This window comes from Pipra filicauda, unplaced genomic scaffold (assembly GCF_003945595.2).
Source record: "Pipra filicauda isolate LSUMZ 115617 unplaced genomic scaffold, ASM394559v2 scaffold66_size7647185_pilon, whole genome shotgun sequence".
Lineage (NCBI taxonomy): Eukaryota > Metazoa > Chordata > Aves > Passeriformes > Pipridae > Pipra > Pipra filicauda.
In genome coordinates, this window is record NW_024104831.1 from 6,643,737 (window position 1) to 6,669,454 (window position 25,718).

Genomic DNA, 25,718 nt, shown 5'->3' on the forward strand with positions numbered 1-25,718 from the left:
TTTTACAAGAAGTAGCAAGGCACAGAAAAAATTTTTATTACTTCAAAATAACAAAGTCCTGTAAGAGAACAGTTGTTATTATAACTCCCTGAGGTTTCCTGCAATACATTTTGTTTTCTTAGCTGACAACAATAATAGTATTTTTTTATTCAATAGTCAATGAAAACTTACATAGTCTTGAAGGAAAATCTCGGACTCTTCATTCTGTGTTGCTGAGCAAAATTCATCCATGCAAAAGCCCTATTTCTCATTTCAGTAGCACCTAGGGCTTAAGCTTATACCATCCAAAGCAATAGGTTCTGATACTAGCCATTCCATTTTGCTATATGCTATCACAGCTAATAGCATGAAATTATCAATATGAGCTGCAATTTTCCACTTGTACATGGAAAATGTGTTGCTTGCATTGTTTAACTGCCTTATAAATTCCTGAAATGGGCCTAACACTCTCAAGTAGAAAGAAAGAGCAGCAGCACCAGCCAGGATAACGCAGACAGACCTTCCCCAAATCACCATAACAAAGGCTGCATCAAGCTACATCTTTGTTCCTGCTGAAACTCTCCCACAATCAGGGAACTATAAAAATAACTCAAGCCCATCTTTTCATTTGATTATTTTTTGATGGCTCACACTTAATGCTTCCAAAAGGGCGAAGAAAAATATAATGGTATAGTTTAATCATTGCTTTTACGGGAATGTGTCATATTAATGATGTTGGAAAAAACGTACTCTCTGAAAGATCTGGTTTAGCAAATGTATTCTTTGGGTGTTAAACATTCAAGCACACTGCGACATTTTTCTTTTTGCATGTGTCAAGATTTGCTTCAATGGTTCCAATGTTGCTTTGCTCTCAGAATGTCCTGATGAATGAAAATTTAAAAAGAAAAAAATATTCATATGACTATTAATGATATTAAGATATATTAAAACACCACTTGCATTAAACTACTTGTCCATGGCCAGTGAACAGAATTCTGCAATATCTTATTAATTTCACATTCTGCATCACCATATGCAGCCTTCAGGGGAACAGGTCATCTGCTCTATGTAATTTTGTCACTCACTGCAGAACATGAAGAAGATAATGCCAAGTTCATATTAAAATTCCAAGAAATGTCAGAATTTGACTCATGTGCACAGAACACTGTGTTAACACAAGGAATTCAAAAGGGTTTAATCAAGGATACAGATTCAGGTCATACTTAGCACACTAAGTAGGAAATACAAAGACAGTGCCTACTTCAAAGCCTTTGAGCTTTATTTTCTGACAGGATACAACAAATCAAAAGGATATGGGACTTTAGGAAGCTAGACAAACTAGTGATGAGTAAACTCTGCAACAAGCTATCTAGAGGCAACATACTCTCCCAGCTTTATAGTAGTTATCTCAGTTACAGACTCATCAAGAAATGCCAATGCTGCCTACCATACATCATAGTCGAGAAATAACTGGTACTACTGGTTCGTGGGAGCTTAACAACAAATTGTAAGCTATTGCACATTTATCCTGCTAGTCTTGGCACAGATCCCATTGTGAGCATCACTTTTCTTTTAGTGTTCATCAGTTCTGAACAAGGTTTTTGAGTTTCCATGCAAAAACTTTAATGAAGGAGCATCTGAAAGCATCCTACAATCCTGTGACAACCTGCAGCCCATGGTAACAGCAGGTTCTCAAATGCAGGAATGCAGGGCATTTATACAGTAAGTTATGTTTTCTTCAGTCTTATTTATATAGTAAATGATATATATTTTAGAAACATTATGTCTATTAGTGTGAATCTTTGCCAAAAAATGGTTGTCATGTAACACTTCTGCAAGGCAATGGAATGAGAAGTTACAGCAGGTTAACATGTGTCTCTAAATTTAGTATCTAACTCAAGTCCAGTGTCGACTGGCTGGCAGAAATCAAAACTATCTCAAAATGCTGCTTTTTTAAGGAACTTGGATTCTTCTAAAATACCTAGATGCTCCTTGGGCTATGAAGACTGTCAGCAGTTTCAAAACAGAGGAAATTCAGCCAGCTGGTGGCACAGCAAGATAAAACACCAGAACTTGTACATGCCTGACACATACTCTCTTCCTGTGATTTGACCAGCTCTAGCAAACACAGTCATGTGCAGTGACTCCAGGACTCAAAACACTGATCACTTATTTCCTGCTCCGGAAAACAGATAGGTTATTGCTGTCCTTGTAGTAAAGTCTCTGAGCCTCAGCATTTGGCAGTCTCAAAGGAGGGTTGAATAAAAATAATTTTCTTGTTTATTTATGCAGCACTGTACCTGGAGATCCATTTACCATATTTTAAGGACTGTATGAAAATTAATAGGATGGTTTGACAGCTCTAAGACTGAGCAAATCCTGTATAATTCTGTGCCACCTCAATGCAAAACCTCTTACACTGGCAATCCAAATACTCCTGAACTCCATGCAGTCAGAATCACAATTTGATGAAATGGACTTAAAAGGGTAGGGTTTTTTGTACATTTGTAAACATTCATTCAGACAGTGTAAACTGAAATTTTCTTGCCCAAAAGAAGCCCTGCTTACCAGAGACAAAGAATGCAAGGCTGGCAGTGGTGTCGCATAGAGCAACATAAACCCAGCCATATTTGTCCTCAGAGAGCAAGGTAAGCTCAAAGTAGTAATACTCATATTTGACAGTAAAGGGAGCAGAAGTCCTTGTGGTGACCAAAAATGTCTTTGAACTGTGGCTAATGTGCATTAGATCATAGCTAACTTCATGTCAGTTGTGTGGGAATGGCACAAGTCGCATGAGTTTACTTGGATGGCATAGTCAGGTGATCAAAAAAAAAAAATATTCAGGATTACTGCAGGTTTCCAATATAATCTATTTCTGGTAAGTCTCTTAATTAAGAAAGGAAACACACTGCATTGCATATTTTAGTAACTAAACCCCAGCAACTATTCTGATAATGTTTACCACCGCCTCCCAAATATATATTCTCAAATATATATATGGCATCTAGTAGGAAAAGGGTACAACCTTCAATGATCCCAATGCATTTTTTAAGAACTCAAGTACTTGATTTGTTCTCAGACTTAATTCCTTCTTCCAAAAGTAATCATTGATGAGATCATTTGGATCTTCCCTGCTAGATGTCTTTTCCTTTCTTTTTCCTCCTTTCCTCATAATACTGCACAAAAGTCACCTTTGCACTGCAAACACTAACGCCCAAAAAGCACATGTCATGGTCACGGAGATGGTCATCATCCTCAGTGTAATGCTACAATAAGAGAAGATACCTTTAACTCTTAATTAGAGAAAAATCAGGGAAAAACTCTCTATGATGCAAAGACTCTACCAGTAGAAAACACTTTGTGGATCTAGTATTTTTGTGTTAAAAATGTATGCAGTGAACAGGACTTAAGAGTTCGTAATCACTGAATTGAAGGACAACAAGACACATCACGAAAGGTACCTGAGACCTACTAATGCCTACTCATCCTTGTCCTCTTTCACTATTGTACTGAGGAACACTTGCATGGTCATCAGTATGACAGTGTTACCATAAGCATCCTCATAGCAACAATCCCTATTGAATGCTGAAGTACTTCCAGGATCAGTATTGATCTATATGGTTTTAACAACAGGGTTTTTTTCCCTGATCTTGAGTAACACCACCTGTATGGTGCATGAAGGTAAGAAACACAAACCTTTCAGTTTTTTTACAGGTGGATGCATCCTATAGATAAAAGGTGTGACACATCAATTACTCACACAGGTCTGCCTTCAGCCCCACACCCACAAACCAAGAAAGATCTGATCATCAGGTACTTGGGACACACCTCCCTTGCCAATATGAAAGCTATCAGACTATGTTCAAAATAAGATGGTATCGCAGGTCTTTGAACCCTGACATCTCCAGCACGCTGTGATGAGTTATGGTAAGTCTTACTCCAAAGGCTAGTTGTCTCCATTTTGGTTTTGAGGAGATAATAGAGCTGCTTCAAGAAACTTATCTTGAATTTAATTCTAGACTAAATAGAAGTTAGAAGACTTGCATGTTTCTGTAGTTTGAGGAGCGAACAGAGAGAATATGGATTTTCCAGCCATTGTGGCCTCACACAGGCACACATACATATGCATGTATATTGACGAGTACAATTTTATTTAGAACAGTTAAATATGTCCCTGTGACATGATTAATTTTAAAACATACTAAAATATTTTTAATATCAGTGGAAATTAAAGTAAGTGAAAGCATTACTGGGGCTAGACAGGATTTTTACTTAGTCTGTTGGGACACTTCTGATTGTTCTGACCTATTCCTAATTTAACAGCATGTTTCAAAATCCAAGTGTATCCTGATTTTATATCAAGAGTATTTCTTTTCTAAAAAGAAAAACTAAACTGGAATAAATGCATAGCATGCATTTCCCCTTCTCGGTTTCCTTACACAAATATAATAAAAAATCTGGCCCAGGACAAAAACACACTAATACGTGGAATCTGACATTTCAAATAATATTATTCAAGATGATATGAAATGATGGAAGTATGCTTAGGCTATATGGAAGCAGTTTGTTGCAACAACTGCCTTTTACCTTAACCCAACAGCTAATTTAGGAAGTAACACAGACAGTAGTTTCTGAAAAAGCTCTCTCACTAATCTTTCCAAGTATCTTGGTATTTAGGTATAGTAGGAATTTTAAGAGAATGCGAAGAAACTATGGAAAATCTACTGCATGAAGTTGTTAGTTTCAAAACCACTGTATTGGGACATCAGGCACTAATTGTGAACATTAATCTAGACTTCAGACAAGCTAGATTAATTCTCTATCCTGTGGAATATCTGTTCACACAGGAACAAAAAGCAGTGTGTGGAAGGAGGGGTCTTAGCCAGAATTTTCAGAAAATGTTCTGAATTAAGAACATCAACTCTTCCAGAAAAACAAAAAAAAGGTCTAAAACTTCCTCAACCCCTCTAAAAGTCAGAAGGCAACTTCTACCAGTTTTCACAAAAATCTAATGTTTGAGTGCACAACTAAACAAACTTTATTCCCTTATTTCAGAAAGGTATATGCTTTCAGATGAAGAGCAGTGATTAGAGAAGCATCAACCAATTTGTTATATGCTCTTCTGGAACAAAACATTAAATCCATGATGAAAAGCTTTCCTGTAACTTTGTTCTTCAAATAAGATTCATCATCAATCTGTGAAAATCAGCAGCAAAGGTAATGGAGAGGCCCAGAAGCTGACCTCTAAGCGATAATTAAAAAGAAGGAATCAGGAATAGAAAATGGAACATCAAAAAACACCAAATAGTGAAACGCTAGTCATTCTGTTACCTCATCATCATCTGCATCATACTGTGCATAATGCTGCTCCAGCAGCTCTCTCTGGCGGCGTTCTTGTTCTAGAGTTTGGCTAATCAGCTGCGCAACCTCACTCACTTGTCCCGGTTTTTCTCGTCCAATTACAAACCTATACAAAAAATTAGTGAAAAAATATTACTCCTGTTGTTTACCAAAGTTCTACCATTTTAGCTGTGTCTAGTACAGAGGGTAGCCTTTTTCTCCGAAGATATGTAGCTGTGATTGTTTCAAATATGTTCTGTGGCTGACATTTGTCAGAAGGGCACTGTGTGCAGGACTAGGAGTGATCAGACCATGACGGGTCTGGTCACATGACAGAAGGGGGAAAACAGAAGCGACCACTAAAGCCTTCACTCCAAACTTCAGTAGTTACAGACACAGACCTAGAGCAGAACAATTTTTTTTTAAAAGTATCATCACTTCCATTCCCTTTAGAGCCATGTGTTTCCCAGAAGGCTGCATTAGACCAGACTCTTACAGATATACAGTAACAGCACAAGGCGCACTTCTGGCAGCTTAGAGTGAAAGGTACGTACACCAGAGTAACTTTTCCACCTTGACTTAGAATTTATCTTCTGTTTCTGAGCTTTTATATTTGTCTTCCTCCTGTCTATAAAAGAGAACCTATTTTCACATTTTTAAATCTGACAGATGCTACTTCCATAATTTTAAGCCGCATTTAAATTTTTATTTTATTTCATGAACTTCTGTTGCTAAGGAATGTTTTTCTCCACTGTTAGCTACTGCTGAACATTGGGAGCACATTTCTTTGGCCTAACAAAAGACAAGGGAAGTGCCTCTTTCTTGTTTGAGACTTACAAAACTGCTTCCTAATCCTGCTTTCTGCAACTGGAACTCAGAATTGGTTTGGACTGTAACTTTTTTTCTCAGCACAGCGGCATAACCATAATTAGATATATTGCTATCTATAGAACTAATGATAAACACCCATTACACAGGACCAACACACTGTAAACAACTGAATAAAAGCACACTTTAAAGATGTCAAGCTGAAGGAATATTTTCTTAGCAGGCTAGAAAGACAACTGGGTAATTACAGATGAAACAATTATTATGTGGAGCTGAAAAGCACAATAAGGTGACACTGAGATACTGCATATGGTAAATTACTTGTTTCCACAACATTTGGCTCAAATTATTAATTTATTATTTGAAGGAGAAGCTGAAATGTGCATTATATCCCATGTATGAAAATTCTTTTCATTAGTACTGCCTATCACTGTTAAAAGCCCTTAGGATTTGTCATCCAACTTCTCATGAATGGATGACCCTGGGTCCATTTCCTAAGCCAAACAATTTTTCAGACTCTATGAAGTCAGGCATACAGAAAGGACTACAATTTGGAGATTATTTCAACATCATCAAAACATCCGAGTCAGTACTTTCTTCCAAAAGGATAAGAAAGGTGAGAATGAGTGACTACCTTTGAAATAATGACACAAGGTGCTCTGAAAATAATTGTCAAGAAAGTGCGTTAGCTTAAAAACATTAATAGAAAATACAGCAGAAACTGGAACAAAATCAAGACAATAACATCAGCATTTTAATCCTTATCAAAACAGATCACAGCTTGGCACTCATATCCCACTATTACAAAATATGACGTTAGTTCTCAGTAATGATTAAGATGTTGGGCTGAAAGAAAAAGAATGTTTCTTCATGGCCCTTACACTTCATCTGTTCTGCATACTGACTCATAGACAGATCCTGTTTCCTCTGATTTTTAATTTTAGAGCCAAGTATTACAAAGATTAAACCAGTCATGTATTCAGACTCAACTGGGAAGAACAATGAACTTTAGGTATTACTACATAAGGTAAAAATTATTTAACCCATATTTGCTATGTGTTTGTCTCCTCTAATGTAAAAACAGATTAAAAGTAAAAAGGGAAAAAAATAACTTCTATTTTAAACAAACATTTTAAGCAACATTTTGCATGAGTATATTACTTACACATAGTAGAGAGAGCACCCTGTTTGTATACACAAGGGAAATCACCAATGTGGCAAATTAGGGAACCACGCAAAGTGATGCAAATATTGTATTCCCTCCGGCCCTCTGCCTAATAATACCCCTCCCTTGGAAAGGGACTCTAAATACTTCATATAATCATTTTTGTACACTGAAAACTTCGAACAGACAATATGTAATGCATCTCAAGTCTGGTAACTCCTGATTATTCAGGAGTGGTTTTGACACATTAGACTGTAATGTAATTATTTTTTCATACAGACAAATTTGGGTAGGATGTAAAAACCTTATTAATTGAATTTTTCTTCTCATGCCAAAGCCACTTACAGTTCACAGTGATGTGATTTTCAAGGCTGGAATCACATGTCAAAATGAAGTTCCTCAGTGATACCTGAAGCTGTTAGATGATACATTAATAAAAGCCTCCAAGCAATGACAAAGTTTAAAGCAAATGTTTTCCAAAACAGAAATACATAAGGAATGTTTTATCTTCATACAATTTACTGCTTTAGAGTGAGACATTTCCAAAGTGTCTGAAAATAAATTTTTAGAAGCATTCAATCTATGATTGATGTCAGTTCTAGATAAAGAACTGTAAATTTGTAAAATGGAATAAATACTATGTTGCCAGCAATTACAGCTTTTACCAAGCAAACTAAACCTATTGTCATGTTACATTCCATGACCTTTAGAATACCATGATGCATATAATTAACTTGTAACTAAGATAAGCCATAAAGTTTAAAGACAGATGAATAAATATTACTCTCTTAGAAAACCATGAAGCAAAGGCAGTTATTAAAACTCTAAGCCTGAATTAGATCTTTATGCATAAAATGGCTTTAAATACAAGAACTATCATAATCTGAAGTGTTTAAATATGAGAAAGAGACATAAGGTTGTGATTCACTGACCAGAAAATTAGTCACTGAACCATAACACGCACACTTCAACGAAGGGGCTAATTATATTTTTCAAATTACTCTTGCCACCCAAAATTAAGCACATGCATTTCAGACTTGATTAATTAGTCTCAAGGGCCAAAAGTATTATAAGAAAGAACTATAAATTCTATCAACAGTAATATATTTACGGTAATGGTTATGTTTCTGGATATGAGATAAATGAGGGTTTTAAAGCCTTTAAATCACACCACAATAACATTCCTCTTAATTATTAAAGCCAGCAAATGTAAAATAAAACCCAGCAAATCTGTGATACTCCCATCACTGTACTAAATCTCAGATCCTTACTGATTATTTCTGATGTGAGCAAAAAAGAAAGAGAGAGGAGAGAGAAGCAGGGCATGAACTGACCTTGACATTCAGAGTTAGATGGAATTTAGTGAAATATTCTTTGTGTTTGTGGTTAAAATAAACAGGGACAGAGACAGGAATATAATTAATATTTGACTATATCTTGGATTTAAGAATATCTAAAAGAATGAAGTACCTTGAGAAATTGAAAATTAATTACAGTAGTGGTGGTTATGAAAAGCATTCTAGTGAAACTGTCAGCAACTCCTACATCTCCTGAAATCCATGATTTAAATATTTTATAGCACACCTGATACAGAGCTTTCTGCATATTTCTAGCTTTTATTAAATGATGATCTGCAGACCTGTGCTTCTTGAAATAACAGTAGATAACTTATTATGTTTTTTACCAACTACAGGAATCAGAAACATCATTACAAGGATTAAATCAAAAATATTTCCACTTTGAAAATAACTTTGGTACTAAAAAAAATTGTGAAGGCACCAAATCTGTGATGGAAAACTGAAGTCCTGCAGCACAGATTTTTAATGACCTGGGTTAATGATTTGTCCTAAAAATACTTCAGGCATTAACTGCTTAGTTAAAAATAATTTAGCATGGTTCCCTTAAATTCAACAAAAATCATGTAAGAATACAGCAAACTCATTCTAAGAAATAAAGAATAGGGGGTTTGCCTTTCAAAAATACAGCGTGGTCAATAAAAATATACAGTAAAATTCATTGTATTTGGGGGAGTTTAACAGTTGGATGCCTGGAAGTGTTCAAAGCCAGGTTGGATGGGGCTTTGAGCAACCTGCTCAAGTGGAGGGTGTCCCTGTCCATGGCAGGGGAGTTGGAACTAGATGATCTTTAATGTCCCTTCCAATACAAACCATTCTATGATTCTATGATTTTAAAAATGGTTTTAAAAATGGTTTTTCTCTGATGCTGCTTCTGCTACCATTTATCTCATTTATTTCAAGGTGTCTTCAATTACCTACTCTGGCTGCTTCCATTACGATAACAGCCATATAATTAATCCAAAGTGCTAAAAGGAGTGTGAACTGTGTTAAGAAGGCAGTTTTATTTAGTCACAGCAGCACAAGCTGCAATTTTTCTGGGTTTCATGAACAAGATCAACCCCTCTTAAACAGCAGTCAACTGCAGAAGTCACTGACTACACATAAGGAATTCACAGCCTGTGAGCTTCCACTACAATTTTTCAGATAAAATGATCTAAAACTCATAAAGACTCTTCCTATCATTGAATAATTTAGGTTGGAAGGAAACTCTGGTCTACCCTAAGCCCCTGACTTCAAAGCAAGGCCAACTTTGTCATGGCCTTGAGCAGAATCACCCTTGCTGTAACTTCTGTTCATTGCCTGTTATCCTGTCCCTGTACTGAGAGTACAAAGAACCTGGGTTTACCCCTTCTACCTCCTGGAAGGTAGTTGAGACAGCAGTAAGATGCCTGGCATCTCTTTCTTTTCTTTAGACTGAAGATGGTTCTTTCCACCTCTTCTCAGGGTGTTGCCTGCACAGCTGCTCTCTAGCTCACAGTGTCACATAGGGATATGCTACCTCAGATACAGGACTCACATCTGCCCTTCCATTGTGATGTTTCTGTCAGCTCATTCCTCCAGGCTGTTGAAGATCCTGTGAACAGCAGTCCCACCTGTTAGCCCCTCTAGCCTCACCTGCAACCTTGCTAATGGTGCCTACTCCACCCAGCTCTCCCTTGCACCAGAGACAAGCATGTGCACAGCAATCTTTAAAGCTACTAGCTGGAACCAAGAGGAACTGAGGGTGACCGGCAGAAGGAAATAAAAAAGGTGAGTGAAGGTAGTGACCCAAAACTAACAAACGTGAACAACTCTGCTTGGAGATCAGCACCCAAAGTAACACAACAAAGTGACAACCATCAGCCAATGAAAGGAGCAATGACTGATGAAGCTATCATACACAGGAAACATCTGAGAGGGCAACCTGTCCAGTGCTGGATGCTGGCTATGTAAAGCCAGCACAGATAAGCAAACTCTGGGGAAGAGCCTTCAAGGACCCTAGAGACAGAGTTGCCAGTAAGCTGAACTGTCGTGCAGAAGTTCTGCAGCCTCCATCCTTGTCCACAGACCCAGGATAAAGTAAGCTACCTTGAATTTAAAGACAGACAGCGTGACTCCAACTTACCAGCTTGGGGTTGGAAAGGACCACACTATGAGCAGAGACACCTTTTACTAGATTGGAGCCCCATCCAACCTGGCCTTGAACACTTCAGGGACAGGTCATCCCCGACTTCTCTGAGAAACCTGTTCCAGTGCCTCACTACCCTCTGAGTGAAGAACTTATTCCTAACATCTAATCTAAGTCTCTCCTCTTTTGGTTTCAAATTGTTCCCCCTTGTCCTTTACATCTGTCTGTGCAAAAAGTCACTCTCCCTATTTTTTATTTTCAGTACTGGAAGGCTACTATAAGGTCTCGCCGGAATGTTCTCTTTTCCAGGCTGAACAACGCCAGCACTCTCAAACTGTCTTCACAGGAGAGGTGCTCAATCCCTCTGATCATCTTTGTGGCCCTCCTTGGACTTGCTCCAACAGGTCCGTGTCTTCCTTGTGCTGGGGACCCCTGAGCTGGATGCAGTATTCCAGGTGGGGTCTCACAAAGGCAGAGTAGAGGGTCAGAACAACCTCCCTCAACCTGATGGCCATTCCTCCCTTGATGCCAACCAGGATGTGGTTGGCCTTCTAGGCCAGCAATGGTATCAGTGGTGCTGGTGGGTGAGCAGCAAAGTAATAGCTCACATGCCAGAAAAGCCTCAGCAGTGTCCCCAGAGCATATTGGATACAAGCCTCTGATAAGCTATTCTGGTATCAACACTAAATGGATATTGAGTCAGACGATTAGAAAGTCATGTAAAAAACCCACATACTAATAATAATGCACTTAGATTAATTATTCCCACAGAAATCAATTCTAATATAGGGCCTCACTGACACATTAGCTTTACTCAAGAGTACTTAAAAATTAGCCAAGGCATTCAATATTTTGGCACCTCTCCAGGTTCTGGTCCTTACATTGCTCTGTTCCTCTGAGAGTGGAGGTTAAGAATCAATTCCATCTCTCCCAGACAGCCTGGCTGTATCCCAACACAGTGTTTGCTTAAAAGGTTTCCTTGAATACAGGATGATCATTTAATCAGCATTTGCTACAGCACCACACAATCCTTATGGGAATGGCCAGCTCAAAGAAACACATTTGTAAATCTATACTTTAACATACCTGAATGCAGTCAGCTCTGTTCAGAAGGTACAAGTACTACCTGGGAATGTTTCTAAAACCTGATTGCTTTCTGAGGTAAGATCTGTCTTCCCTCACCCTTGCTGACATCAATAGGGAAGAAATCCAGGAAGAAAATGGGTCAGATGGGTCAGATGTAAGATGCTGGGTTCAGGCCACATCCTTAATCTGGACGATTATGTGATCCAGATTCTAGGCAAGCTGCACCGTCCCCACAGCACAGTCCAAATAAATGCTCCTACAGCACCATCCCTGTAGTTTGGTGAGTTATCCTGCAACAATGAACAGTGGATATTTCTGCCCAGCTGTCACATTGTTGTATCCCATTAATCAAGGTGTATCAAAACTGTGTGGGAGCTTCTACAACATAGTAACTTGGATGAAAGAGTAAAAGAATTAGCTAAATAAACATATGATAATATTTCAGTTGCAAGGATAGAAGTTCATGTTTAGATCCAACCAATTTGAGGACAAAGTGATGCAAAACCTGTCAAGTTGTTCCTTTTCCCAGGAAAACAAAAAAAAAAAAAGCTGCTCCTAATGAAATCCAGCCCCACTGAGTCTTATTCATTCATGTTACACTTAACTGTAAAAACAATACTGCAATACCTAGCACGATAGCTTATAATTCAGACAAAATCTTTAAATAAAGATTTCTATATATATTTCAAACTCAAAAATATAATTTCCCATCCAAATGTGCAAATATTTCAAGAAATAACTTACCATAAAATTAAAATTAGCAAGATCTCAGGACATAGGGGCTATGTTTATGCCAGTAAATTAAACAGTGCCAGGGAATGATTCCAAGTACTAGTAATTGATTATCATATTAAAATCATATTAAATCACTGAGTCTCTGAAACAGTTTGGCCCATGTTAATTAATATTCTACTGAAGAATACTCAGACAAAGCCCAGGAGTCAGCAAAGACTACGAGTTAGCTTGGATTGGGTTTCCAGTGAGCAATTTATATACAGCCTCCCTGCCCAGAAAGGTACAAAACTTTAAGGGTAAGAGCACTGACCACTCCGGTGCCAGCTGGCCTTAGTGTGAAGAACAGTTCAAGGCACAGACTGCCTACTACAACAAGCACAGCCAAGGCATATAAACCAGCTAAGCAGTGATGAATGCAGCCTTACCTCGCCTGTGCTAAGGGGTCAGAGTACTTATGGGTAGTTTTTCATGTTCAACATGCTACTCCTGGTAGTCTTACAGTCATTACCAGCGCTTGTAGGAGTTCTTTGCAGAGACCAAAAAGAAAACAGCTTATATTATGGAATATTTAGTATAACCATAGTGGAATAAACAGGAGAAATTTACACTATTTCGGCACACAGCACCACATATTTAGTTTTTGTAGGATCCACGATTTGGGTTTATCAAAGAAGCAGAAAGTGCACCAAGCACACGTGGCTTCTTAAGCAGCTCAGCACGAAGTCCCAGCTCAGCAATCAGCATTGCAGAGGCAAAGGGCTTTTCTTTCCTTTTCTTTTTCTCTTCTTTGCTCTTGCACTTGGATTCAAGGAAAAAGAAACAGACAAGGAAGAAAAGAACAAAACCACAACCCCCAGCCAGAAAACAGATTACACAATCCAGCTCTCTGAATCAGATATGGAGTGTGGTATCCTTTGCTTTTTGGGTCCTGTCTCATTACCCAGGAATTAGAAGTCCTGCCTCTATCACAATGTGGATCTGCATTATGGAGAATGCCTGCAAATGTTTAAAGGACCCAGCTGTTTCATAGTGTAAGAGCACAGGCAGGCAAAGCTAGAAGGAGTAGAAGAAAATCTGCACAGGCATGCCCACTGGAAGAAGAGAAGACTATTATCTAGGCAAAGGAGTTACAAAAATAAAGCCATGCTGTTCAGTGCTACTGTCAACAAACAGCATTCCCACCAGGGTATACTGCTGCTGGTTAGATCCTGAGGTAGACTTCATCTGTCCTGTATACTGTCTTAGTGCTTGCAAAGACACGACTGTATAAATTACCTTTTCAGATGCTGTGATGGCAAACAAAACTAACAGCAGGTATACAAATACTATTTTCTGAAACAGTGTATTTTTCAGAAAAAAATCAGCTCAAGATGGGATGAAGAATTAGCTGAAGAAGGAATAAATGAATTTCAAGTTGATGTTAATGAACAAGTGATTATTTTCACTTTTCACCCTTTAACTGCTCATTGTGTAAGAGCTAAATAAAAGAAAAGTAAAAACTTGTCTGAAAGATTGCATTTGCAGTTCAGTAGGAGATAAAGAAATTAGGCTGTGAACCAGGATTGAAAGTTGAGACAGAACCCTGCTTTGAATTAAAACTGTCCAGATAAGAAAAAACAAAAAAATGGTAATAGATGATTCTTTATTAGAACAGAGAATAGTTAATAGTGAAAAGCCACAGGGTCTGATAGTTACACTGCTATTGTTAGAACATACTCTTCAATGATCTAGAAGATTAATTAAACATGGCAAAATTGGCTAACCAATTATTTAAGATGGGAAGACTGATGCATTTCAGCAGAATTTAATTAAACAAAAGCAGGTAAAATCATTGGTAGGCTAGAATTAATACGATTAATAACTTTCAGAGCGGTACAAATCATGAGACACCAAAGAGGTTTTGCACAGGTTCTGCATGGTTCCTTAAAACATCAAGAACTGACTCAGAAAATACCATGAGAGCATCCGCTCAGTGCTTAGCAACAGTTTGGAAAGCAGAGAAAATGTTCAGTCACATTCATACAATGGGATACGGAAGGAGGACACGGAATTTAAAATTTGCCTCTCCAGTAAAACACTGAATTTGGTTAACTTTAAAGAAACCTTTTAGAGGAAAGTAATAATGCTAAAAGCATACAAGCAGCATGGGAAGGACTGGGATTTTCCAATGACTCTCTCATGCAAGACTCTTTCTACTTATCAATGCAGTAAGACTTCCCAGAACCAATTCCTCCTTTCCTGGGATCCTGCCCTTTCCCAGAGCTGCATGAGCGCAAATCTTTGCATCCAATAAGGCAAAGAAGTGCAGTCCCCACTGAAAGCTCCCATATTTGTTCTAGAAGAGACAGAGACTAGGTAAGTATGATAAAAGGATAAAGTCTTCATTATGCAAGAACTAGATTTTCTTTCTTGTGAGGGTGTTCAAGAAAAAAAATAAAATTCCCTGGAAGGATACAGCTCTTTGAGTGAGCTTTTTCTGGCGAAGACAGTAGGGTCTCCCAGCACCCTTTCATTACGATGAACAGGGGAAAGAGTGGGATCACAAAGGTTCAGCATAACCCAAGCAGCTTCAAAGAACTTCAGGTTTGATACTCAATACTACAGTCCATGGTATTCAAACAAAATAACAAAGGAGAAGCTCCATGACAGGATAGGATTCCCACTGTCAAGCTGTCTCCTTATCCTATCTTTTATGATTGCAGGCACCACTCACAAACCTCAAGCTCATGGATTACATCCTAAATGGGGTCAAAAGAAGCACAGAACAATTAGTGGTATTAGTGTGGCACTGCCCTCTGACTGATCCATTAATCTTAGAGCAGGGTCAACACTCAACGATATTGAAAACTACACACATTTCAAAGGAAAATCCCTCCTGTATGTAGTCAAACTCTGAAATCCACTAATATGAGATATTAGTAAACTAAATAGTTAAGCAAAATTATGAAGAAGACTTGATATTTACATCAATTGAAACAGCATTCATAGCTGTATTTGCCAGATTAGAGTCACGAGGACATTAATTCTCATCCCGAAAAACAGAAGCTGATTGCCAGCTGGGATTATGAAAGAATTCCCTCTCTTTCCTTTGCCTCATAGGCTACCAGAGTACATCTGGTGGGTACTGATTATCTTTCTATAAAACATTATAAGAAAGAATAATTTAATTTATTATCACTGGAGAAGCCAAATTGGCTGAGTCAATGATCTCCCATTATGGTATGACAACTCTGTTGGATGGTCCAATACCGCAAACAGTAGATAAAATAATCACAGATGCTTATTTTCTCTTCTTTCCTCTCAGCCTCACCTAAACCAGTTCAAAAGGTAAAAGCCATGTCTTCATTCTCACAAATTCTTTACTGTGTCAGCTACAGACAGTCTGGATAGATTTTTCTTCTGGTAGAAGAACTGTAAAAATCTATTCTAGGTCAACGATTTCCACTCAGTATCAGTCAAAATGTTCAGAAGGCTCAAAGGGGAAAAATAAATCACTAAGTATTGGTATTACGCAAGCTCTCTGAAGAGGTATTGACTGCATTTATTGCAAAGAATTAAGAAGTGGCTTTAATGTCATTCTATTCATCTATGTCCTTTCTTTACAACTGATCTCACATAATAAACCCTGCTACGAAAACCAGCAGGCACTTTGACTAGATTAAGGACAAAACGATTGCATATGCGTAATGCTGCGGGTTATAAATGTAAAGTAATGCCAGTGAAATGCACACATATCTCTGTGTGCGCAGGACACCAGGCAGAAGGTACAGATTTTGCATGCTATGATCACAAAGATAACTATGCTTACTAAAGCAGTTCTATAAAATCCATCAAACTGACACTATTAAAGAGCAGATATGTGACTAAGTATGAATGTGGTTTCCCCTGTGAAAGAAGGATTCATGAAGCTGCCTTGCCTTGAATTAGGTGGGGTGTGAGATTATACACTGCCTACACACTTGTAGTTCAGCAGGGACACCCCTTCTTGCAGGAACGGCAGAAGGTATTTATAAAGCAGCAACCTTTTCCACTGCTCCAGCCTCCCACAGCGACGCAGATCATTAATGGCAGCTGCCATGGGAATGGTGCACACAAAGGTCAGTAGCACCTCCCTCCCTGCACTGCCAACAGGGAGGTGACAGCTGACAGCTGGGGGCAAGAGTGGGATTTTGCCCCAAGAAGACCCCCTTAAATTGCCCCTAGTGTTCTGGAGCAATTCAGGTGCAGAGGTGGGCACTGTCTGCCAAAGAAGGTGGAGATGAGGAACTTCTCAATCCTAGCTCTGATACAGCTGTAAGTGGGAAAGAGGATCTGTCAGAAACCAATTGTTCTCTCCACAGAATGAGCAGCAGGCAAGGCTCTTTTGTCACACATCAAAACAAAAACAGTAAGGGAGGTAAAAATACCTCATTTTCTTTCATATCTAAATTCATCAATATTAGCTCTCTCTTTACAAGCAAATATTCAAACCTACATTGAAGCCAAAAATCCAAGCATCTTGAAATCTAAAAAAAACAGCTTTCTGGAACCATTTTTAGTTTTGAGTAGCTAAAACCAATGCAGAGTATCAGACAGCAAAACCATCCAGGACCAGACCAGAAGCCAGGATCCTGTGCCACACAATGCCTGGCCATCTTGTAAAGTCTTGCTCCTAGCCTACCACAAACCAGGGAAGAAATCATGCATTTCTTGCCTGGCCTGCATAAAGCAGAAAAGTGGTGTTTAAGAGGGTTTTTTTTCCCCCATGAATTTTTAAATGAAACAAAAAATAGGGGGAGCTGCGCCACATTCTCCCCATTTTTTCTCTAGTTAGAGACATATATATTAGTAAGATGCTGCTAAGCACAGTAGTCTAGTGTACATATAGATTATTTTGTATCTGGTTTATTTATTCATAATTTAATATTATTTTATATTACAAATCAGATTGTATTTAAAATTGTATTGTTAAATGAATAATATTTTATGAAGGCTTTTTGTCTAATTGTGACACTAATGCACTGGGTCATTTTTTTCCATGGAAGCTCAATATCTTAAGCTTACTTGCAAGGAAAAATGTAGAAACACACATATCTCTTTGATAAATGAGACCTGTCAGAAGCCAATGATCCTAGTGCACAGGATATATAGTACACTTGACAATGTAAGCTCAACAGCAGTGAAGTAATACTTTTTACAGCCCCCTATTTTGAACAAGAGTCTAGATTGCAACCAGTCTCACTGTAATTTACTTCCTGGGAGAAGACTCTGGGAGTTCTGTGTGAAAATCGTTTTATGTTTCTTCCTTCTATTATTTTTCCACGGAAACAAGTACTCTATTCTGTAACTTATGCAATAATTATTACACGAACTAAGCTGATTATAAATGTATCTAATACATATGTTTTATGTAAGTGCTTTCTTTTTTTCTTTTGAGCTAAAACATCAAACACAAAATATACATAACATTTGCTTTGTGTACTGAAACACAGGAACACATTATTCTCTGTCATAAGGATTTTATATTTCAAGGTCCCAATTCTGCAGAAAACCTAATAAAGTATATACTCATTTTTATAGTTAGCTCAGTTGGAACACTTATAGCATGTGTGAGTCTTTGCAGAAATAGTACTGATGTAGCTTAAACTGTAGATGTCACACAAAAATGTATTCACCTGTAATTACACTACAATTTCTAATTTTTTTTTTTCCTAAATAACCTCTTTCAAATAAAACCTTGATCAACCACCCCCAAGATTCTTTGCAGAATCCACATCCCAGCATTGTTTTCTTAATGTTGTACAGGAACAGCCATGGAATTATAGTGGAAATGTGCACGCCAACATATAGCACCACAATCTGAGGGGGTCTGCATATATTACCACACATAGTTTAGTCATGGTTCAAAAGAACTCAGCTCTGATCTCATTAATTAAAGAATTCAGTTCTATTCCCTAAAGAAGATTTTGAAAGAGAACCAAAGGGTGACTACAGAATGGCTGTTGCTTTAAAGGATGCCAAAGATATTTTGGGGTTTATTTTGTAGAGTTAAATCTTTACTGAAATTAACAAGCTGTTAAACAGAAAAGCTTTGTGTCTGCACGGGGTTTTAAGTGGCAAACCAGTTCATTTCTAGGCAAACAACGTTCTTATTAATTTACAGACATTTTACAACTTTGCATTTACATTAGTTCAGACTTTTACTTGCAGTGTATGTTACATTTTCTAGCCTATTCATTATCTTATGGATTTTTACAGGGACAGTATAGGAGCAGAGAGAAACCCAGAGATGGTGCCAGGAGCTAGGTAGCTCAATGAATTAATATTGGGACATTGCCTTCCTCAATTTGGTAGCTGTTAACACTACTGCATTCAGTGTTCTCCTCTTCTCTGTGCTGAGGTGGTATCTGCAAGCACCAGAGGGCTCACCACCTAACTCCTCCAACCCTGGGGCACTAACGTGGCCAGTCTCCCCACGGGAAGAGCAGGGAGGTGATCAGTGGCAGCACAGTTTCCATCTGATCAACACCTATGACCTTCGTCATTCCAATTAATACAAACAGTGTGAACCCATGGAGATCTAGACCAGTAGTTGAGACCATGGTCATCTATCTGCAAGTTCAGTTTGTCTCAGTGGTCATATTTTCAAAATCTAAACCAAAACAAAACTGTAATACTGTATCTTTTCCCTCTCTTGGGATCAAAGGAAAGAAGACATGAAGAAGTCGAAAAACTCTGATTCCACCAGGGAATACTGAAAGTCCTGTGAAGGAAGCCAGGTAATCTTAAGTATTAAATTACAATTTTTTTTTCCTACTAAAATACTCACCTGACTTTCTCTTTGGTGTTTCTAAGAACAGTTGCAGCAAAATTTTGAGTAACACCAACCAGACTGATGCCATCAACTTCCACAATTTGGTCATTCACTTGGATCCTTTCAGGGAAAAAACACAAATACATAAACAAATGTGTGAATTCTTGGGAATCTTCAGCAAAAGTTAGCACAGAGAGATCTTTCTAGCTAGACTTTAAACAAAAGCTCAGTCATAAAATGACTGAGGTAAATACGAAAAATGCATCATTCCTTGCATGCAGACATCTCGCAAATCCAACTTCTAAGTTACTACAATTAATAGCATCAATTATCCAGTCCCTTTCCTTGTATAGAAATACGGCAATGCAATACGGCAATATGGAATTTGTCATATGATTGAGATACTTCAACAGCTCTTATATAATTTTTTCCTAAGCCAATCTTGAAAAACAGCGTAAGATATAGCTCTGGTATTTCATGATAATGGAAAAAAATGTGATATTTAACTAAACCTGCTCATCTGTGAAGAAAAGGGCTTATGTATTAGACTTAATTGTGACATACTCTCTTAAGATATTTCATCTAACTTGCTCCAAAAAAATGAATTTCCAGTGTAGATGTGATCTTGCTGCACACATTAACAAGACTTTGGACTGTTTTAATGAGGCCTTTCTTTCTGAAACCAAACACCTATTTATAGCTGATATACTGTTTGATGCAGAAAAAGTTAGACAGAAGGAAAACCATGCCACTTTTATCTAAAGCAAGCACTGCTACAAAATCCCTAGAACAGGCACTGGAGTCATCTGGATTACAAATCCTTGGAAGATGGCTGCTGCACTATCCTCCACAAATGCATGATCTCCAATAGTGTCAAAACTTAAAAAACAAACACATATAGAACTAGTCAAAGGGAGCAATTTTCCAGTACTTACAGGGATTCTATTGATCCAAACCACACAGTTTACAAAGGAACCAAGAAACAGCTATGAAAAAATCCTATTTAAATTATATGAAAGTACCTACATTAATATATTTAATATCTTAGGATATCTTAGTGATAAGACTTCTTTTCAAAGAACAACAGAGGCTTCAACACAGGGTTGAAGCATTTTGACTTGGAGCACCAGTTTCTCTTTCAAGTCTGATGCAATGCTTTGCAGTTTTACATGTGTTCAAGCAGTATTTTCTGTTCTTTGGATTCCACTGATGAGTAAGAAGTACAATATTTATTCTTTGGTAGCCTCACACCACAGATTATCACTGTCTTCTGGGCAGGATCTCCCTTGAAGAAGACAGCCTATAAACTATTTTGAAAATCATATTAGGTATTTTATTCTCAGAATTTTATTTCAATTTTCACCGAAGCATTTAAGAAATACACCTATCACATTAATATTTATTGAATTTTGATTTTTGTTTTTACTTCAGTGAACATGAGGTGCAGTCAGACGGCTGCAGGAGTTCCTAGAAAAGAACTTTTAAGAAGTTGGTGCTGACTGAGAGGGAAACTGTCACTCTCTTGGCTGAAAATGGTGGAAGAACAGATTCCTTTTAGATGACAGTTTATATACAACACTGTACATCACTGTGCAGTGGATTAGCAGAGTTCAGACAGAGCCACAGTTACAGTATTTCAGGTGATGAAACATTATGTTAGAGAACTGTTGCCTAAAACTTTGTAAGTGGCTCTATCTTGATTCAGTCTAGTTCCATTTGTCCTTCAGGCATATTTTGTTTCTCCTTTCTTGTTTATATAGCTCCTAAATTAATTTCCAACTCTTATTTTTACGGCCACTGTTCTCCAAACCCCCTTTCTTTCTACATATACATATATTTTAATTATACATAAACACACATACATATCAAACAATATACAAAGGCCAGCCTTCCTGTTAGAGCTCCCTCTGCCAGGAGCTCTAGGCCTCCTCTGTCTCTCAAATCTAATTTCAAACATGAATGAAAAATTAGGCTCAAGTTGCCAAAGCCTGAATTATAGACATGTAACTGCTTTTATCATTATTAGCAAAATTTGTAATTCTTCTGACAATTATTTTCTTATGCTCATGACTTTAAACTTTGCCTGCAGATTAGAATGAAGTAGCAGCTACAGAAGTGAACCAACCAAGGTTGAACAAATTACCAGCACAATTACTGCTCTGCATGACAAAATGAAAAATTTCACCTCTTCAGAGACAACTTTTAGAGCTCACGTTAAGAACTATGTAATGTTTCAAAACTGCTGTTCCCAATGTTATGAAAATACTTTAAAATGTGAATGACTCATCACCACAATAATTTGAAAGAAGCAGTCATGGATTGATTCATCCAGGATAAGTTTTTGTTTTTCATATTCAGTCTAATGACTGATTCCCTATTTTACACAGCAGTAATAACCTCTCCTATTACTTATCAACATGCTTGCCTTTGGGTTCATCTTAAAGCACCCTTCTTTGTTAAATATTGGTATACAATGCCTTTTAATATGACAAATAAACTCTACCTGTCTGTCTGAAGCAACACGAATCAAGCCAGTGGTGCTCAATTACTGGGAAACCCTTTTGTACAGATTTTGTGTTTCCATGGGAGGCAAGTACTGTATATCACAATTTGATGGGTCTTTCAATGAAAGACAGGAGCTATCCTACAGATACTGTAATGTTTTAAACTGTAGCTTCAGAAGAACCTGGTTGAATAGTGCTATGTGATTATTCAGAATATCTGATGCAACTGTTGAAATATAGTTTTATTTTCATTATGAGACCTTGTTTTGCTATCAGTGTTAATGATTAACTAGGCTTTTCACAAAGATGAAGTTAACAGGACCCTTTACAGTTGATGCACTTTATTATAGAACCGTCTGCTCCTGACTGAGAGGATTACATATCCCTTTCCCAAGTGAATGATCAGTCAGGCTCTCAAAGAGAAAATCGGAGTGCTATTTCTCAGCTGACTGAACATTCTGCCAGTTGAAAACCAACACAAATATTAGAATGGTCAAAGAATGATTTTATTTTTCCTCAGCTGACAAGCTCCTTTCAGATGCCATCTAGGGAAATGAAAGAAGAGACTTGTGATGGAACATTAACTTCTGTAGCCCACTCAAACATGTGAATAATGAGAGGGAAAGAAATTACAGATCATCACAGAGCAGTAATGAGTGACTGATTTTCAACCAGAGAATTTCACAAAGAATGCCAGTCGTGAGCTTAATGCCTTTTGGCTGAGGTCAAGCACACCCTTCAGAAAAACATTCACTGAAATTTAAAGTAATGGATAAAGTCATGACATCTTGAGGTGTCAGCTTCTTCATTTTCCTTCATTATGTTTAAGCCTGTTATAAATCAGTACTTGGCCTTCAACTTGGTATCTTACTGCCAAGATCTGTATAGACACCTCCAAGTCCAATCTAGATGATGATATACCTCAGTAGTTTCAGAGCAATGTTATTAAACTTTGCAATCCCCTGCATTTTAGAATCTTCTTATTCAATTTTTGTGGGGTTTCCACAGCAGAATGACTTTTTGCCTGGCTGAAAAGGTAGAGTTGTTCATCAATAAGGAACGTGTTACTGCAATACATTTTTCAGAAGACAGTATCACCTTTTTAAGAGTTCATTCTTACTTTGACTTATAAATAAAACGTTCATATTATTTATAACTAATATAACAAATCATTAATGGTTGTAAACAAAGAGAATGTATATAAGTTGTTTTAATAGCTTATGTATCAGATAAGTAATATTTTATTGGCACGCAAATTTACAAAGGTTATGCACTGGGACAAAATGACAAATTGTATGGAAGATACTTGAAAATACTTTTCATTATTAAATTATTAGACAGTAACATTGGCCTTATTGTGACAGGTATTGTGTAAAACACAGATAACTTGTCCCATATGATAGGAATATTTCATGCTCTAAAGGAATTCCTTTAACCTCAACACACCAAATAAGCAATTCTTGAAGCAAGCAGGTTTTGTATGAGCATCATATAAGACTACAAACACCTACATTTCTTTATTGGGCAAGATTTATGGTACAGCTTCCTATTCAAGTTGATTATTGTACTTGCAATGCTGTAGGTGAAAACTGAACTCTGGAACAGAAGACTAGCCATAATAAGAAATACTAACAGTCTGTGTTAGTAAACTTAAAAGGAGTGCATTTAGTACCAGTTTAAACATTCAGATACACTAATTATTTTCCTAATCACATAATCATCAAGGTTGGAAAAGATCTTCAAGATCATCTATTCCAACCATCAACCTATCATCACAATCACTCCTAAACCATAATCCCAGGTGCCACATCCAGACGCCTCTTAAACAATTCCAGTGACTCCACCATCTCCCTGGGCAACTTATTCCAATGCCTAACCCCTCTTTCAGTGAAAAAAAAAAGTTCTAATACCTAATCTGAACCTCTCATGACACAAGGCCATTTCCTCTTGTCCTTTCTCTTGCGACATGGCAGGAGAGACTGACCCCCACCTTGCTACAGTCTCCCTTCTGGGAGTTGTAAAGAATGATACAGTCCTCCCCGAGTCTCCTCTTCTCCATACTAAACAGCCCAGTTCCCTCAGCCACTTCTCTCACTTTCTAGACACTTTTTGTTGCCCTTCTCTGGACATGCTCCAGCACCTCAATGTCTTTCTTGAAGTGAGGGGCCCAAAACTGAACATAGGATTTGAGGTGCAGCCACACCAGTGCCAAGTACAGAGGGACAATTACTTCCTGATGGCCACACTATTTCTGATACAGGCCAAGATGCCACTGGCCTTCTTAGCCACCTGGGCACACTGCTGGCTCATATCAAGCCACCTGTCAATCAGCACCTCCAAGTCCCTTTCTGCTGAGCAGCTCTTAAGCCACTCTTCTCCCCAGTCTGTAGCGCCCCGTGGGTTTGCTATGACCCAAGTGCAGGATCTGGCACTTTGCTTACTGAACCTCATGCAATTGTCCTCAGCCCATCCACCCAGCCTGTCCAGATCTCTCTGGAAAGAGATCAAATAATCAAATGTTGAATAAAACTCTTTATCTTAAGTACTGCTTGTCCAAAGCTGGCTTGAAGTGAAAAGAACAGGTGGGAGCTCAACACCTTTAAAATCTAAACTACCTTCAAAAGTTATACACAGTTTGGAATCACCAGCTTTACTCATGCTAAACCATCTGGGATTTCAGTAGTCACAAACACACATCTTTGGCAATTCTGTTCTCCTTAAACAGTTTAAACTCCCTGTACCAATTTGGTGTCTTCTCATAACCACATCAGGTATTTAGACCTTACCAATGGAGTCTCTGAACTCTACAGCTTTGGGTAATCGTGACATACATTAAGCAAACAACTATTTCCTGTGAAAATCATCATTTATAGTAACCATTGCTGAGAAAATGTCCAAATACAGAGTCTAGTTTACCTGCCATCTCTTTCTGCTGTCCCACCTTCTGTTACTGTTTTGACAAATATTCCCAGTTTTTCAAGACCTGCATCTGCTCCAACTCCCATTCCAATAATGCTTATACCAAGTCCATCTTCATCTGTAAAAAAGCAGAGAAAGTAGAAAATTCTTACATTTGATATGTACAGCTATTTGGTAGGTAAATATTTATGCTTTGGTCCCTCTTGCCTTTCCATGTCAATAACATTAATATTATTTTACTTCTTTTCAAAAAAATCTATGTGACTACTGTTTTAATTACACACAAAAAATATCACTTTCACCCTTATGAGGAGCTTAGAGAAACAGTCAAGATTTTTACTCCCCCAGTGAAGAATGAACATATCACATCAAAGACTGTGCAAAAGCCATGTGTTAATGGAGTGTTACAAAACAATTCTTTTAAGGAAAGTAAAAACTGCTTCTCTTTGAGCTGCTTCTTTAATTCCTTACTGAATAATTCTTGAAATCCAAAAAGCCAAGGTGACTACAACAGATTCATGGAAATTCAAGATAAGCTCTGTATACATGTGTGGACTTCCTCGGACTTGTAGGTCAGTGTCACAGGAACTGGAAATGGCACACAGACACCATACCTTTTTCTAGTTCGACTGGGAAGAGCTCCAGCTTTTCCACACGCTTCTCGAGTTCATATTCAGCAGACGCAGCAACTGGGTCAACTTCATCATTTCTCCTGTCATAATCTTCATTAGAGTATGTATTGAAAACCTGAAGAAATAGACCAAAAATCACTCAGCTACCTACTCTAAAAAAACCTCCAACTTATGAAATTAGCTACTGCTTTTGTCCTGTGATGTTGCAGATTTTGAAAAGGCTTTTAAAAGACAAATTTCTCCTGTTCATTCAAACTTCAAGTTTCTAAATT

General features: G+C 37.8%; 1 protein-coding gene across 6 annotated transcripts in view; it reads right to left on the reverse strand.

Annotated features, from left to right (window-relative positions):
• PPP1R9A (protein phosphatase 1 regulatory subunit 9A) overlaps positions 1 to 25,718 on the reverse strand; it is a 137,808-nt gene that overhangs the window by 38,804 nt on the left and 73,286 nt on the right. For all 6 annotated transcript variants that reach the window (XM_027749222.2, XM_027749223.2, XM_027749221.2 and 3 more), the window contains exons 3-6: positions 25,429 to 25,561; positions 24,812 to 24,932; positions 19,407 to 19,511; positions 5,311 to 5,446 (exon numbers count right to left, since the gene is read on the reverse strand). In XM_027749222.2, the coding sequence (XP_027605023.2) occupies positions 5,311 to 5,446; positions 19,407 to 19,511; positions 24,812 to 24,932; positions 25,429 to 25,561 (495 nt within the window). The remainder of the gene's footprint in view (positions 1 to 5,310; positions 5,447 to 19,406; positions 19,512 to 24,811; positions 24,933 to 25,428; positions 25,562 to 25,718) is intronic.